Source organism: Bos grunniens, chromosome 16 (genome assembly GCF_055505025.1).
Source record: "Bos grunniens cultivar Pamir isolate PY7600 chromosome 16, Bosgru_T2T1.0, whole genome shotgun sequence".
Lineage (NCBI taxonomy): Eukaryota > Metazoa > Chordata > Mammalia > Artiodactyla > Bovidae > Bos > Bos grunniens.
Window position 1 is genome coordinate 61,790,403 of NC_141180.1, and position 18,758 is coordinate 61,809,160.

At 38.3% G+C, this 18,758-nt stretch overlaps 1 protein-coding gene across 1 annotated transcript in view; it reads left to right on the forward strand.

The window, feature by feature from the left end:
- LOC147356925 (usherin-like) overlaps nucleotides 1-18,758 on the forward strand; it is a 170,073-nt gene that overhangs the window by 26,348 nt on the left and 124,967 nt on the right. Inside the window, exons 3-5 of the mRNA XM_086342933.1 lie at nucleotides 9,419-9,578; nucleotides 10,938-11,109; nucleotides 18,249-18,396. Of these exons, the coding sequence (XP_086199059.1) occupies nucleotides 9,419-9,578; nucleotides 10,938-11,109; nucleotides 18,249-18,396 (480 nt within the window). The remainder of the gene's footprint in view (nucleotides 1-9,418; nucleotides 9,579-10,937; nucleotides 11,110-18,248; nucleotides 18,397-18,758) is intronic.

The following is an 18,758-nucleotide window of genomic DNA, read 5'->3' on the forward strand; positions in this document are numbered from 1 at the left end:
TAAACTATGGCTGCCTTTTCCCAATATAATATATACTTAAATATTATAGAATTTGAAAATATATATAGCCAAAAATTTAACTCATCTGCATGCCCTCACTTTGAGAAAACTGCTGTTAATATTTTTTTTTAATTTTCCATAATATATTGTAGCTTTTAAAATTTATGTTGCATACTGGAGTATAGTTGATTAACAATGTTAATTTCAGGTGTATAGCAAAGTGATTCAGTTGTACATACTCCTTGGAAGGAAAGTTATGACCAACCTAGATAGCATATTGAAAAGCAGAGATATTACTTTGCCAACAAAGGTCCGTCTAGTCAAGGCTATGGTTTTTCCAATGGTCATGTATGGATGTGAGAGTTGGACTGTGAAGAAAGCTGAGCACTGAAGAATTGATGCTTTTGAACTGTGGTGTTAGAGAAGACTCTTGAAAGTCCCTTGGACTGCAAGGAGATCCAATCAGTCCATCCTAAAGGAGATCAATCCTGGGTGTTCATTGGAAGGACTGATGTCGACGCTGAAACTGCAATACTTTGGCCACCTCATGTGAAGAGTTGACTCATTGGAAAAGACCCTGATGCTGGGAGGGATTGGGGGCAGGAGGGGAAAGGGATTACAAGAGGATGAGATGACTGGATGGCATCATTGACTCCATGCACATGAGTTTGGGTGAACTCCGGGAGTTGGTGATGGACAGGGAGGCCTCGGTTCAGTTCAGTTCAGTCGCTCGGTCATGTCCGACTCTTTGCAACCCCATGAATCACAGCACACCAGGCCTCCCTGTCCATCACCAACTCCTGGAGTTCACTCAGACTCACATCCATCAAGTCAGTGATGCCATCCAGCCATCTCATCCTCTGTCGTCCCCTTCTCCTCCTGCCCCCAATCCCTCCCAGCATCAGAGTCTTTTCCAATGAGTCAACTCTTCACATGAGGTGGCCAAAGTACTGGAGTTTCAGCTTCAGCATCATTCCTTCCAAAGAAATCCCAGGGCTGATCTCCTTCAGAATGGACTGGTTGGATCTCCTTGCAGTCCAAGGGACTCTCAAGAGTCTTGTCCAACACCACAGTTCAAAAGCATCAATTCTTCGGCGCTCAGCCTTCTTCACAGTCCAACTCTCACATCCATACATGACCACAGGAAAAACCATAGCCTTGACTAGGCAGACCTTTGTTAGCAAAGTAATGTCTCTGCTTTTGAATATGAGGCCTGGCATGCTGCAATTCATGGGGTCGCAAAGAGTTGTACACGACTGAGCAACTGAACCGAACTGAACTGATACATGTATCTATGCTTTTTCAATTTCTTTTCACATTTAGCTTATTACAGAGTATTGAGCAGAATTCCCTGTGCTCTACAGTAGGACTTTGTTGGTTATCTATTTATATATATATAGCAGTATGTACATGTCAATTCCAAGCTAACCACCGCCACCCCCATCCCCCTGGTAACCAGAACTTTGTTTTCTAAGTCACTGAATCTGTTTGTGTTTTGTAAACAAGTTCATTTGTATCATTTTATTGTATTCCATATATTAGCAATATCATGTGATATTTGTCTTTGTCTGACTTACTTCATTTAGTATGATAATCTCTAGGCCCATCTATGTTGCTGCACATGGCATTATTTTTTTCCTTTTCATGACTAACATTCCATCTTATATATGTGCCACATCTTCCTTAATACTAGATTTTTAATGAAATATTCATGTTTGAGAATTAAGCTTTAACATTCAAAGAAGTACAAGTCTGCCTTTTTGTTGTCTTTTGACAATGAATAGCCTCCATCTCACAGTTACATTGGTCTGACAAATTGCATTCCATAGATTCTTAGAGACTTTCATTCAGATATTACTCTATTTCTGTGAAAAGTAGGCCATAGAATTTTCTCTGGCCTTGCCTAATTCATTTTTTCAACATATAAAACTGCTAGTTAGATCTCACCAATCCTGAAGACATCTTGGTGAACACAATAGAAAACATCTTTCTGTACTCAAAGAGTTTATATCCCTCTGAGACCAATAACAAGGTGGTTTCTGACATGTTTTGATAACTATGATAAGTAACTATGCAAGGTGATATGACTGAGGGTACCTGGGGATGGATGATGGTGGCCATGCTGTTAGATTATCAAGAAAGACCACTCAGAGGGAGATGAGCCTGATGGATGAGATAAAGTCAGCCAACCACAAAGAAGGAGAAAACAGGTGTTCATCAGAAGAGATGGCACCTACAAAGGCCTGGAGGTGTGAGATTGTAGTGTTGGAGGGATATGGAGGGACAGAAATGGCCAGTGTATGGAAGGCGTGAGAGGTAGGCTCTTGGCAAATCAAGAAGTATCTCATTGACCACTTGTGTATGTCATTCTATGAGAAACAGATGGTCACTGCAGGGTGGCCTGGAGAATCAAAAGATCACTGTGGACTGATGATCTTGCTTCCTTCTTCACTGAGAAAACTGAAGCAATTATAAGATAAACCCCACCCACTCCCCCCAGCATTTGTACCCACATAGTCTCCTTTCCCTCCATAACCACAGATTATCTGTTCCTGCTCCGAGTATAAACCCTCCACTTTCGTTCTTGGCTGCAGTCTTTCACATATTCAAGGTCAAACCTCCAGCCCATTAAGAATTCTGCTGTCCCTGTTGGGCCATTTCTAGCAGCATACATCATTTTATCTTATCTTATTATTAAAAAAAAAAATCTTCTTTGGCCTCTACTTACCTTCCGTCTATTGTTTCACCTCTCATTTTCCTTCACAGCAAAACATATTGAAAAAGTTGCTTATATTCCTATCTCTAATTCGTCTTCTCTCATCCTCTCATGAATCCATTTGAGTCAGGCTTAGACACTCATAACTTAACTTAAACTTTTATTGCACAGATATGAATGACTGCCATAGTGCTAATTCAACTTTTAGTTTTCCTCTTATTAGACTTATCATCTTTGAAAATTTGCCTCATTTGACTTCTGGGGCATCAAATCTTCATAGCTTACTGATTCCTCTTTCTCTGTCTCCATAGTTGGTTTTCTGCTTCTATTCCAGACAGCTTAAGATTGACATTTCAGTATTTGGGTCCTTAAACTTTTTCCCTTTTCTACCCACATTCACTCTATTTTTGCATTCTCATCCATTTTAAATGTCATCTATATGATGATGACTTCCAAAGTATATCTCAAGCCAGGATGTCTTGAAATTCCAAAATTTATTCAAATTGCCTAATTGACACCTCCACTTGGTTGTCTAATCAACATTTCAAACTTGCCAACATGAATCTTTTAATTTGAATTATAGTTGATTTATAATGCTGTGTAAGTTTCATGTGTTCAGCACAGTGATTCAGTTATAATATATATATATATATATATATATGTACATGTATTATATATTTTTTCAGATTCTTTTCCCTTATAAGATATTACAAAATATTGAGTATAGATCCCTGTGCTATACAGTAGTACTTGTTGGCTATTTTAGATATAGTAGTATGTATATGTTAATCCCAAACTCCTACTTTATCCCTCCCACCTTTCCCCTTTGGTAACCGTAAGTTTTTCTAGGTCTGCAAGTTTATTTCTGTTTTGTAAATAAGTTTGTTTATAGTTTTTTCTTAGATTCCATGTATGAGTAGTATCATATGACATTTGTCTTTCTCTCTGGCTTACATCAGTTAGTATGATAATTTCTAGATCCATCCCTGTTGCTGCAAATGGTATTAATTCATTCTTTTTTATGGCTGAGTAACACACACACACATCTCTTTCTCCTCCTGCCTTCAATCTTCCCCCTCCTGCCTTCAATCATCCCCAGCATCAGGGTCTTTTCCAGTGAGTCAGTTCTTTGCATCAGGTGGCCAAAGTATTGGAGTTTCAGCATCAGTCCTTCCAATGAATATTCAGGATTGATTTCCTTTAGGTTTGACTGGTTTGATCTCCTTGCTATCCAAAGGACTGTCAAGAGTCTTCTCCAACACCACAGTTCAAAAGCATCAATTCTTTGGCACTCAGTATTATGTTAGAGAATGTTCTAATTTCTTCTCTTACATGTAACTGTCCAGTTTTTCTACCACCACTTATTGGGGAGACTGTCTTTTCTCCATGGTATATTCTTGCCTCCTTCGTTGGCCAGCTCCAGTGGTCCCAAGTAGCTCCTGTGTAGCAGGCCCAGCCTCTGCAACCCTAGCTTTAATTCTAGCTCATACACACACACCCAGGTCCTTGGCCTAGCCATGTGCATGGCCAGTTCCCATAGCCACAGCCTATAATTCAGCTCCTGAGGCTGCAGGTCACAGGCTGTCTCCTATAGTTACAAGCCCAGGCTTGTGCTAACTCTAAGCCAGCCCTCATGTCCTCAGGTTCCAGGTCAACGCTCACAGTACCAGGTTCCTGGAACATCCAAGTACTGGACCGAACACTAAATATGCAGATGTGGGGCCCACCCAGTAGTCCATGTACCTGGACTGCTTATGCCCCCTGTACTCAGGATCCTTGTCAGTGCACATAGATACAGGTCCAAGGGCCATTACCATGGGCTCAAATGCCGGGCCTGTACCCGTAAAACTGGTTTCAAGACTTAACCAGTGGATAAAACCAGTCCAGGTAGTCACGGTAGTCAACTACTTCCTTGAATATACAGACACTATGATTCATAAGGATCATGATAATCAAGGAAATAAGACACCACTTAGGAAAACCAGAGTCTGTGAACTGTCTGACAAAGAGTTCAGGCTTATCCTATTAAGGAAACACACTGAACTGCAAGAAAACGAAGACAGACAACTAAATGAAGTTAGAAAAACAATGCATAAACAAAATGGGAAGCTCAACAAAGAAATAGAAATTGTTTAAAAGAACAAATAGACATCCTTGAGTCAAAGAACATAAGGACAATGAAAAAATTCAGGAAAGAGATACAAGAACAGACTCAACCAAGCAGAAGAATTTGTGAACTAGAAGACAGGTCATTTGAAATCATCTAGTCAGAGAAGCAAAACGAATGAAAGAGAGTGAAGAAAACTTACATGAATTATGAGATGCCATTCAAAGAACCAGTTTATATATCACAGAACCCCAGAAATGGAAGAGACAGAGAAAAGAGCAAAAAACTGATCAAAAGAAACTATAGCTGAGAACTTCCCAAATCTGGGGAGAGATTTGGACATTGAAATTCATGAAGATAATAAGTCACTCCAGGTACTCAAGCCAAGATGATCTTCTCCAAGACATATAATAAAGCTGTCTAAATTCGAAAAGTGATGTTCATAAAATCCATATCTGACCATGCAACTACTCTGTTCAAAACCCTCTCATAGCTTTCTAACTAGATTCTCTCAGATTAAAACTCAAAATCCATGTAGAGACATACAACACTCATACGGTCTCCCCCTTATTGATTTTCTGATGTCATCTCTTACTTCTTTCTGCTTCATTTGCTGTGCTCCAGCCTCCCTGGCCTTCTTGCCATGTTCATGGTAGTCACGTTCCTCCTTCCAAGTCTTTGCTTAGCTTGTTCTTCTCCTGAAATAGTTCTTTGCTTAGAATCCCCACACCTGTTACTCTTATTCTTTCCAGACATTTGCTCAAGATGTCATCTTGCTGCTGTGGCCTCCGCTGACTCATGCTTTTTTTCTTTTCCTTTCAGTTTTATTGACATATAATTGACATGCAATAATTGAGTTTAAGGTGTACAGCCTTATGACTTTACTCATATATATATCAAAATGATTATGACAGCAAACTTAGTTCACATCCCTGACTCTAGCCTTTAAAATCACTGCACACTCTTGCTTCTTTCCCTGTTCTATGTTTTCTGTGGCACTTTTCATACTTTATGTACAGATAGCCTTAAACCCTGGAGATGGCAATGGCACCCCACTCCAGTACTCTTGCCTGGAAAATCCCATGGACGGAGGAGCCTGGTGGGCTGCAGTCCATGTGGTTGCTAAGAGTTGGGCACGACTGAGCGACTTCACTTTCACTTTTCACTTTCATGCATTGGAGAAGGAAATGGCAACCCACTCCAGTATTTTTGCCTGGAGAATCCCAGGGACGGGGGAGCCTGGTGGGCTGCTGTCTATGGGGTCACACAGAGTCGAACACGACTGAAGCGACTTAGCAGCAGCAGCCTTAAACCCTAGTCAATGTTCAATTTAAAGCCATGCTAAACTCCTAAAATGCAACAACTTTCTCATCCATAAATTTCTAATTGCCTGAAATAGTCTAGAAGTAAATCCCAGCTATGAGTGGAGGACTTGATAAGAGTTGGCATCTTCTACTTCAGGACTGGGTCACGAGCCATACTGGCTTTCTCTAGCAACGTGACCCTATTTGCTCACCTCCTCATCCTAGTCTCCCTCAGTTCTGACCATCATATACATGGATGCTTCCCAACCTATGGAGGAGCATATTTTGTCAGAGTGGAATCCAGGCACAGAGAGTAATCCTGGAACTAATACAGAAAGATACTCCCATTTGAGGCAGGTATTCTGGGTGAGTTTAGGAGTTCTATGATCAAGGTCACCCTCAAAGCATGTAGACTGTAGTGTAAAGAAGAATGGGGCATTCTGTGATAAGAAGACACTTGATAAGGTGATACTATGATGATGCCTTCTGACCGTGCCAGCTCAGGATAATTAAGGACTACTTGGACATGCAAGTCTGTGCCAGCAAACACATACAAATATGTCTTGGGCTGCCATTGAATGCTACGACTTCTTAATCAATTGCAAAGTAGGTAACCAAATCCCTGCCTCAACAAGCTAGAATGTAAGAAAGCAAGAACTGCCCACCACAAAGCGTTCACTGGCAAAAGATCATCGTAGCATCCAGTGTGGTTTGCAGCTGACCAAGACACTTTGGTATGGCTAGGAGACATTCTCATTTAAATATTCCAAAGTCACTTGGAATCAGCCCCATGGAAAGCAGTTTCCTGCTGGGGTATGTTTTCAGAGAAAATAGTTGTATTCTCATGTTCAAATATAACAGCTTTTCCCTAGTAGTACTTAACCCACCAGGGATTCCCTCTTTCCTCTAGGTTCTGTTTCCTCCTTGGTTTTGCTCCTGCAACTGGCTTTTAAGTCAAATCCCCAGCTTCCTTTTCTCAGAAATGTAAGGAATTCAGACAGATGGAAGGGATGAAAGGCTGCAGTCACTAAGCTCTTGAGAATCAGAAGGAAAAGATGACAAAAACAGGGAAATGAGAGATATAATATGTTAGCATATTACACATTGCATTGGGTTGGCCAAAATGTTCATTCAGGGTTTTCCTTAAGATATTATGAAAAACCTAAATGAACCTTTTGACCAACCCAATAGTTGGGTTGGACCTACTAGTAGGACATGTTTTTTGGCATGAAGTTTTTCCACAGTAAATAATAGTTACTCTCTGGGTAGCCTCCAAGGCCATTATTATCATGATTTTTAACTTTATAAGGTTCATAGAATGTTTTTCCAAATGAAAGTACCTCAGTTCTTTCTGACTTGTGCACACATAGTGTAGCTGTTCCTGCCATTTCTCAGAGGTCTCTGGCAAGGCCATGCTGTTTTAACACCAAGTTCAAAGTATTCTTGTAACTCATCTTCTGATTCCACCCCCACCCCCTGCCCCATTGCCTGTATTGCCTCCAACCTCAACTTGGTACCATCAAGGACCTGTAAGATAAAGTTATGAAGCAAACAAGTTTAATCAAAAGCATTATACGTCTCTTCTTGGTAATCACCTTTTGTTCTAGAGTAACTATTTTTAGTGTAAAAAATTTTTTTTGCCTTTATTCTGATGACCTACATGTTTAACCAATTGATTATACTTTGCATGAAAATCAGTGTTCTCTTTCCAGTTTACTTTTGCTGTCAGTGCAATGCAAAATCTATTTCCCTGAATTAGGTTGCATTTCATTCATCTTTTATACATGAAATTGTAATGGTTCAAGGTTAATGATCTTTAAAGAAAATGTGTTGCGTACATTGTAACTACCTTATTTCAAAAATATTCCTGAAAATAACGATTATTTCTAGCAGTATGAAAATGTGACATGTTTAAATCTTGGTAAAGTTGACTGAACTTTGCTTAGATTCAGTCAACAAAATGATTATTGAATACCTTTCTAAATAAAGTGTTTGGGATATTTCAGAATTGAATTAGTAAATTACAGATTTGCTTCTTTTAATGCAAGTGAATATAGTTTCTTTTAGAGAGACAGATGGGCTTCCATGATAGCTCAGCTGGTAAAGAATCTACCTGCAATGCAGGAGACCCTGGTTCTATTCCTGGGTCAGGAAGATCTGTTGGAGAAGGGATAGGCTGTCCACTCCAGTATTCTTGGGCTTCCCTTGGGTTCAGCTGGTAAAGAATCCACCTGCAATGAGGGAGACCTGGGTTTGATCCCTGGGTTGGGAAGATCCCTTGGAAAAGGGAACGGCCACCAACTCCAGTATTCTGGCCTGGAGAACTCCATGGACTGTATAGTTCATGTGGTCACAAAGAGTCGGTCATGACTCAGCAACTTTCACTTTCAGAGAGCCAGATAGATATAAAGTACTAAAGAAGTTCAGAGGAGGGAGAGTGTTACTGGATAGAGTACTAGCCCAGTTCTCTTTATCATATTTCATACCTAGCTCTACTATATCTAGATCATGTCATTAGTTAATTGTTTCTTCATTTATCCAAACATATATTCAGACCTACAGTGTACAGGCAATGTACTAGATATTGAGGATGTAAAATGAATATAGCACCATTGCTTCCTTTATAGCATTCAGTCTAATGAATCAGATAGTCATGGAAATAAATCATTACGACACACTGTTGTGTTATGCCAAAAGTGTGTGCAAAACTCTGAGAGACAAAGGAGAGGATAATAGCTCCACCTTCTGCCAAGGGTCATAGCATAGTATGCTGGTGAAATCTTAAAAAAGAAATTGGCATTTGCACCAAGCCTGGACAATTTGAAGGTCAAATAACACACAGTTGGTCGGGTGGATAGAAGAAGAAAAAATTCAACAAAAGGAGTTACAAAAGCAAAGTCACTGTTATAAGCTATATATTTGCATTTCGAAAACCAGACCTGTTGTCTTCAAATATACTTTAAAAATAATTTAAGTGTCTCATTTATTTTTTAACAGAGCCCTTGAACTAACTCTAAACTCAGAAAATGATTTACCTGGTCACAGACAACCAAGAAAACAGTCAAATTGTTAAAAGGAAAAGTTAAACCGAGTTTGACTGACACTTGTCTATTTAAAAATAAGTATATTTAAAGGATAAAACAGCCTATATTTTATTGCTATTGATTTTTATGGCTATTGATGTTTATTTTAAGCTTTACTTTAATAGTTCTAAGATGTAAGAAAGTAGAGGATAAGTGAAAGCTCCTGAATAAAAAGTATGATAGTAAATAAATTCTTGTTCCCCCACAGATTTAGCAGCATTTACACCCCACCAATTTCTGCTCAGTGCTTGCACACATGTGGGATGTACAAACAGCTCCCTGGTCATACTGTCCACCGCACAGCTGCCACCAGAACACGTGGATCCCCCAGTTCTGACTGTCCTGGATTCTAGAACTGTATACATTCAGTAAGTAGAAACACCGTCCCTATTACACACTGGTTCATGCAAGAATCCCAGTGAGTTCAATCAAGGGAAGCGTTTGTGACATAAAATTAATTTTATTGTGATTAAATGCACAGAAGTGATTAGTTCAGTGGTTCTGGGAATCTTTGATTATCACTTGCCAACTTAATTTCCATTTTGTCTTTATGCAATCAGGCTGAGCCACACATGTACATAGATTCTGTGCAAACTTCAAAAAGGAAAAAACTGACCACTTACATGACTGCCCTGGGCTTTTTTTTTTTTATGTGAGGCATTATTTGCAATAATTTGGAATAGCATAATTTATTTTTTCTTTTTGATTATAAAATAGGACTGTCTTGCTCCCCTGAAGTTGAAGTCAGAGAGATGCTTTCATATACTGGCATGTTCAGATAATTTTTGGTAATACCGATTATTATCCATTTCTTAATATGTGAGGTACAAGGTATATTGCAGTACTTAACTGAAGCTTAAAAGACCTCTGTTCCCACTAGTTAGTACTTGTTTACATTAATCACTCTTCGTCTTGGTTTTCTCACCAGTTAAAGAGTTTGAATTGAAGATACTATGATGCTCATTCAAGCTGACAAACACTGGGACTTCATATCCCATTGTTCCAAGTGTAAACTCCCCTGTTGGCTTTCATTGTGTCCCAAGCTGAGCCCACTTTATATACCTTAAAAATTTCCCTCTACTCTAAGTATTTCTCAATTTACCAATTTCTGTCTGTTCCACAACTTGTGCTACACATTTCCCCTGACACTTTGTAGCCCTCATCTGGAATACCCTCTAGTTTCCCTTCTGCCTACCAATTCCAATCCACCAAGGATATGATTTTATGTATCCAGGTAGTGGGTCGCTTCATTCCAGGAATCTTAATTGACTCCTTACTTGAGCCTTTCCAATCTCAACTTTTCTTCAGTAGTTGCATACTGAAACTCTGTGTTAGATTGTTGCATCTTTCAAGACAACTGCGACATGAAAATTATACAGTTATCTCTCCCTCTCGTTTCTCAGAAGTTCTCAGACATTCTCCTTCTCCCAATTGTTGTTCCACCGTCTGGGTTCAAAATCAAGCACTCGCTCCTATATTTTTGTATTACTAGCTAATTAAGATGATAAATAACTAGAAAGCGGGCACTATGTCTTATTTGTGTACCATTCAGAGTAGACATCTAATAACTACTTGGTATTTTTTAAGTGAATTACTGTTGAGCTCTCAGTGTGTTTCTTTACAATGGCATAAATCCAAGCTTGTATGTGTCTTTTAAAAATCCTGCACATTTCAGATTTGACTTGAATGTATGATGATTATAATGCTATATTTTTTTTTATTCCCAGGTGGAAACAACCAAGAAAAGTAAATGGAATTCTGGAGCGCTATATGTTATATATTTCAAATCACACACATGATTTTACAGTTTGGGATGTCATCTATAACAGCACAGAACTTTTTCAGGATCACACTCTGCAGTACCTTTTACCTGGTAATAAATATCTCATCAAACTGGCAGTAAGTTCGCTTTATTTTTATCACTTTGTCTGTCCTCATCACTCTCCTTGCGGCTTCTCTTTAGTCTCATCTTCTCTCCATCTCTCACTTTAAAAAAAAACAAAAGTCTCTTGTATTGCTATTTGCACTGAAAACTTGCTTCACGTGCAAAGTGAAAATATTGCTGATCTAATACCTACGTATTTATATTTTGTTATGCAAAATGATAGAATAACCATCTGAAACAGGAGATTTTTCCAAATCTAATTTGGGATTATCAGAAATTATTTCTTTTTTATTATTTGTAGAATGTCATAATTGTTGAGGGCTTTTCAGAAAATGCTTGGATTACTAGGGCTATTTCCTAATGGGGCTTGTATTCATTCAAAAAGCAATGCATGGTATGAACATGTAGGTCTTATATTTTTAAATTAAGATTTAAATGACCCTCAAATATTCTTGATTGTTATTATATTCTGGTTTATATTACATTTCTATCTCAAAATAACAGTCACTTAATAAAACCCTAGAATCAACATAGTTTAGACAGGCAATAGCATTTTTTTAATGCAAAATAGTACTTTTACACAAAGATCTTTTAAAAGACCTTGATATTACTGTGGAATTTATACTCAGTAGTTTCCTTTGTTTTTTTGATGAAATATAATCTTTTTTAAGTTTAATAGCATATCTGAAAATAACTGAATATAAACATGAGATTGTCCCTATTTGTTTTAAACACACTCTTCATTTTATAGCAATACCTATATAAGGATATTTGCTTTGATAAATGCCATAGAAAATATTCTGCTCTTGATTATGAATAAATTTACATTTATGTAGACACTGTGTATGCATTCATTTTACTTAACATGCTCTTGAATGCTCTAAATATTATACCACGAGAAAATAAACTACATTCAACTGTTGCTAACTGTCTGACCTGACACCACAAAACAAGGGCAATCAGACAATGTTAAAAATTCTTTTCAGAACTGTCTCCATGCGCCTAGGTGTTCAGCACACAGATAGGTTTCTGAATCAGCAATTTAATTTCTTAGCTTTTTCGCCCAAGATATAAGAAGTGTATTAACTTGATTTTCAAAAGCTAATACAGAAATCCACATCACTTCAAAACAGTGGTGATATCAAAATAAGAAAAGCCCCTGTTGCTTAGAAACAACCAAAATTAAACAGAAATTGTGTTACTCTTGGCTTTTATTAGAAGGAGGCCAAAAGTATGAAACACAGACAATTTTTAGGATATTTTGCACAGTAAATGAACCCACCTGAATCTCCTATGTTTTGTAAGTCTGTAATACCTTGAAAAATAAATACAATTAGATTGGGAGTCCACTTTCTTGAATATTAATTCAGATTTGCCACTAACTGAATGACCTGAAAAATTCACTTAATTGCACTGAGTCTTATGTTCTTCAAGCCTAAAATTAGGACTTTGAATTAAGTGATTTTTAATGTATCTTTGAGCCCTAAAATTCTATGATGCTACAAAGTTGACCCCAAATAATATTCTGTGAAGTCAAAGGAGACCTGTCAGCCACTGAATAATGTCGATGCAAGATGTCATAAAGATGCAAGAGTCTTTGCCCTAAGTCTTGTTAGGAAAGTAAATTTGCTCATATTATTTTTGATTTCACTGTGTTTTTAGGGCAGAATATACACTGACGTATTTTCAGAAAGTATTCAACTAAAAGGTTTTTTACTTTAATTCTGTTAACAGGTAAATTAAATGAACCAGAACATTTTAGGTTCATCTTGGTTAATTGAGGAACTTGTGTATATTTCACGCTTTCAACAGGATAACTGGCTTTAAAGGTCATTAGATTAATAGATGGAGATCAGGTTCTCAGCCAAGTGGAGCTGCCTTTGTAGATAATCTTAGCATATCGACTGAGGACTAGGAAACAAAACATACAGATACAAAGCATTTAGGCAGGCATTAGAGAAAAATACATGCGGGCTCCATATGATTTACTCCAGACTGGAGCAGGTATGTTACTTCATGTGGTTTCCTGTAGTTTTCCGTGTTGTTGTTCAGTCGCTAAGTTGTGTCTGAGTCTTTACGACTCCATGGACCGCAGCACGCCAGGCTTCCCTGTCCTCCACTATCTCCTGGAGTTTGCTCAAGCTCGTATCCACTGAGTCGGTGATACTATCCAACCACTTCAACCTCTGTCACCCACTTCTGCCCTCATCCCTTTCCCAAGGTCTTTTCCAATGAGTTTCGCATCAGGTGGTCAAAGTATTGGAGCTTCAGCTTCGGCATCAGTCCTTCCAATGAATATTCAGAATTGAATTCCTTTAGGATTGAAAGTGAAAGTCACTCAGTCCTGTCTGATTGGTGTCTAACTCTTTGTGACCCCATGGACTATACAGTCCATGGAATTCTCCAGGCCAGAATACTAGAGTGGGTAGCCTTTCCCTTCTCCTGGGGATCTTCCCAACCCAGAGATCAAACCTAGGTCTCCCACATTGTGGGGGGGATTCTTTACCAGCTGATCCACAAGGAAAGCACTAGAATACTGGAGTGGGTAGCCTATTCCTTCTCCAGTGAATCTTCCTGACCCATGAATAGAACCAGGGTCTCCTGCATTGTAGGTGGATTCTTTACCAACCGAGCTATCAGGGAAGCCCTTCCTTTAAGATTGACTGGTTTTATCTCCTTGCTGTGCAAGGGACTCTCGAGTCTTCTCCAGCACCATATTTTGAAAGCATCAATTCTTTGGCATTTAGCCTTCTTTATGGTCCAACTCTCACATCTGTATATGACTTTTCCAAAGGTTTGGAAAAACCATAGCTTTGACTATATGGTCATTTTTCAGAAAAGTTAGGTCACGATTTAATATGTTCTCTAGGTTTGCCATAGCTTTCCTTCCAAGGAGCAAGCATCTTTTAATTTCATGGCTACAGTCACCACCCACAGTGATTTTGGAGCCCAGGAAAATAAAATCTGTCACTGTTTCCACTTTCCCCCACTTTGATTTGCCATGAAATGATGGGACAGGATGCCATGAGCTTAGGCTTTTTAATGTTATATTATAAAATCCAAAGGGGTAGAGACTGCATATTTCAAAATTCTGCCTGCAGAATTAAGCATAGTATCTGGAAACGAAGTTCATGAATGATTCTTGAATGAATGAATGAACACTGAGAATATTTATTTCACAGAGAATCTGAGACCTGATATGAATCAAGTAACTTGCTGTAAAATGTGAGTTAGGGACTGCATGTTTCCAAATATATGCTCTTTGTCCTAGAAAAAATAGTATAATATTTTGCTGCATTTAACAAATGGTATTGCAAAGTGTCATAATTCCTAATAAAGATAGTAAGCCAGCAATTAAATAAGGAGGCTAGTAAGACAGGCAGGTATCAAGGTATATATGGTTTGATAATAGTCATATTACTGCTAGACATTTGCCTCTTGATTAAGTTTGTGTTCAATATATTTCCTGGACAGATTCTTAGAGATGATAAGCTTTAAATTTTCAAAAGATCATTTCTAGATAACATGGCCTTTTTCTTTTCCTTCATATGTTAAAATATGCTACACTCTTAACATCATCAGACCCTACTTACCTGAAAACAAACTGTTGTAAAAGAAAATGCTAGTTTTGGATGTTCTTAATATTCATAATTTCAAAAATAATTGATACACTTTTATTAGTTATGCATTTTATTGTACCAAAATTGAATCTCCTATTGGGACTGGATAGTCTTCATTGCAGGGTAGTAATATGACTTTTCAATTTTAAACAACATGGTTGTAACTGATAAAAGTGATAGGAGATGGGTGAAACACCTTATTTTAATATCTCAGAGGCTTTCAAAGACCTTGCCAATTCATAAAGACATCTTTGATCAAGTCCAAAATTTTGTTTAGTTGTTCCAAGCCAAAATTTTAATCAGCATTCAATTGCATTGAATGTTATGCTGATAGGCCAAATAAGATACTGATTGGTTCATTTTCATTTAGATAATATCAGTTAGATTAGACCAACAAAAGTCAACTTTAAGAATATTTATTTCTCTATGAAGGAACTAAGATACCCTACTTAACCTGGCCCTCAAAATGCATGCAAAAGGGATGTGGAGAAATAAAAGAACAAAATAAAATATTTTTCAGGTAATTCTGTTGTTTTAGCAGCCTCTTTGAAAATTCAAGTTCGTTTACAAGAAAAATTCTCTCCAAATTCCTTGAATCCTTAAGAGGCTTTTTTATCAAGTTGCTAGTTTATGGGTCTTTGATGACACAGCCCAACAAACAGTCCTTCCAAACCAGAGGACGTCCTCATTTATTCCAGAATTTTCTATCCCATAAAGTTCTCAAAACAAAGTAAATTTTAATTCATAATTCTGTTTTAAATCTCTCTCTCTCTCTATATATATATATATATATACAATGAAATGAAACATAGAACATACAGAATTTCTTTGGGAGAGTTGACAGGGGGAAATTCTCAGGCCACGAATAAGAGAAATTATAGTGACAAATAGACTATCAGAAATAAATCCCAGTGTGGGTTGAGTTTCAGAATAACATGCTGCAACATTTTTCCCCTCCTAAGGAAAAAAAAAAAAGAAAATCTAGGATCCAAGTGGATGGATTTATCTCTTTCTATGCACTGAAAAGGATGTTCCTTTGATGATTTTCCTTCAATAACTGTCTCACAATGCCTCTTTTTCTGCTATGTTTTCTGGTCAACTTTTAGCACACTGGAAATATTTTGTCTTAATTTTTCTGTTTTAATGTTCAGGTAGTTTCCTCTTGGGCAAACAGTGACATGTCCTAGAGTTTTAAATCACAAGCTCAATTGACTTCTCTTTATTTGCAAAGATTCTGTTCTTAGGAAGAGTATGGTTTACTTCTTACATAGGTATGCACATCCCACAGCTGAGCATTAGAAGAAACCACAGAGGTTAATTAGGTCCCCAATCTTAATGCAGTTTCATGCCCAGGCCACAGTTTAGCTCCTCTGAAACTTGCTTATGCTGAGAAATTATACTCAAGACATGGGTTCCTGTTGTCTTCTTACAATAAGTGAAATTGATCTCCATGTCTACTGACCATTTACTGTCACTAACACTTTTAGTGAAGAATTTGAAACTATTTGCAGCACTTTATGGAGAAGGCAATGGCAACCCACTCCAGTACTCTTGCCTGGAAAATCCCATGGATGGAGGAGCCTGGTAAGCTGCAGTCCATGGGGTCACGAAGAGTCGGACACTTACTGAGCGACTTTACTTTCACTTTTCACTTTCATGTATTAGAGAAGGAAATGGCAACCCACTCCAGTGTTCTTGCCTGGAGAATCCCAGGGACCAGGGAGCCTGGTGGGCTGCTGTCTATGGGGTCGCACAGAGTTGGACACGACTGAAGCGACTTAGCAGCAGCAGCAGCAGCACTTTTAAGTAGTATATTTCAATATAAGAAAATACCTTCAAAAATCAATCAGCTTTCTCTTGTCTTTAGGAAAAAATACCAACTGCTTTAAGTATCAAAATTTTATCCCTTCAATATCTAAGTGAATAGCAAGCTCCAAGCCCAGTGTTTCATTTTTTAATATTAGTCATAGCTACCTGCAATGAAAATGAATAACTACCTACTTTATACTTTGTCTTAGGATTTTGCTTCATTTTCTTACTGCTCTTGATAAAATTTCATGCTTTTTGAAAGATATTTATGTTTGTTTTTGTAATTACAGTTGTGACTTTAAAGGTACTGGAAAAAACTTTAGTTTTCAAATAGCTGTTATGTAAAGACATAATGGCTAAATTTACTAGCAGATAGAGGCTGGAAAAACTCTGTGTTCTGGAGAAAGGCTTATCCAATAAGTTATGTAGGGATGATATTTTAATATATAGACTAATATACTGAATCATTTATTTGGAATTATTGACAGTTTACAATGAAAATGCACACAGAAGTTTCTGAATATCTTAACATCCATTATTCCATTTCTAGCATTACTGTACCTCCTTCATTAGGGAATTGAGGGGTTCTGTGATCAGTTTAAGTTTTTTAGCCATGTGATGAAGCTCAGTTCTCTGACACATCAGTTAATGACTTCACCCTTTAAGCCACTAAATGGTCATTCAACAACTGCTTCATTGCAAATTTATGAGAAATACTGTTTTATTTGCTTTCACATTGTGTCGTACTTTAAACGTATTGTTCACACTACTGGGGCTTCCCCTGAGTGTTCTTTGGAAGGACTGATGCTAAAGCTGAAACTCCAGTACTTTGCCCACCTCATGCGAAGAGTTGACTCACTGGAAGACTGATGCTGGGAGGGATTGGGGGCAGGAGGAGAAGGGGACGACAGAGGATGAGATGGCTGGATGGCATCACTGACTTGATGGACGTGAGTCTGAGTGAAATCTGGGAGTTGGTGATGGACAGGGAGGCCTGGCATGCTGCAATTCATGGGGTCGCAAAGAGTCGGACATGACTGAGCAACTGAACTGAACTGAGCTGAAGCAGCAACTAGTGGTAAAGAATCTGCCTACCAATGCAGGAGATATAAGAGACGTGGGTTAAATCCCTGTGTCAGGAAGATCCCCTGGAGGAAGAAATGGCAACCCACTCCAGTATTCTTGACAGGAGAATCTTGACAGGACAGAGGAGCCTGGCAGGCTGCAGCCCATGGGGTTGCAAAGAGTTGAACACAACCGAGCATCTGAGCACTTCACATATTTTCTGTGTATCCTTTCTTTTTCGGGGGGGTGGAGAGAGTAGAAATCATGTGTTTTATCTTGAAGTAGCATTCATTCTCTAGTATTTTTTCATGGGTATGTATTTGTTTGAGTCATTCTAGGAAGTTTTCTGAGGATAATTTCATCATGACTATTCACTTGGTCAATATATGCCCCATCTCTAGATTCTAACTTGGAATATAAGTCATACATTCTTACACTCTGGGTTATTACTTAGTTTTTGGAGGTAGCTATCTCATGTCCTAAAAAGCAAATTAATTAAATGTTACACCTCAGCATTGAAACAAATTTATTTGGGGGTAGGGGACAGAGAGCATTATTTCCAAGGGTCTGAAACTCTTACAATGAACTCTGTCTCTTCAATGCCCATCTCAACTCCGGGGCCCCAGAGTGATATGTGCTTTTTTCTCCTCTCTGTCCAGGCTTGCACGGGGGGCGGGTGCACAGTGAGTAAGGCCAGCCAGGCCCTGACTGAGGAGAGGACCCCCGAAGGCGTGCCAGCTCCCAGAGTGAACCCAGACTCCTCTCACTCCTTTAACATCTCCTGGACTGAGCCTGAGCATCCGAATGGTAAGTGAACTCTTTTAGCCTCAAGTTAAAAAGATGATTAGCAAAGGTAAATTAATATTCTAAATGGCAGCTTATATGTGGTGCTTAATTTTTAATGATCATTTTAGCACATAAAATACCTGAGATAGTATCATTGTCTGTAGTTGGAAGATTGTGGTTTTTAGGCTTACACGCAGGTTTTGGTGGCTCAAAAGTGCTCCCTTTTGATAGTTCTTATGTACTGCATCTTATGGTTTCCTATGTTCCAGGAGAGGTGAAGAGAACAAACCAGGATTCCCAAAGAACGCCCTTGTGAGAGTGACATTATATTTTCAATGACTTTCTGTTTTTGACAGTCATTACTTCTTTCTTGGAGAAGTAGG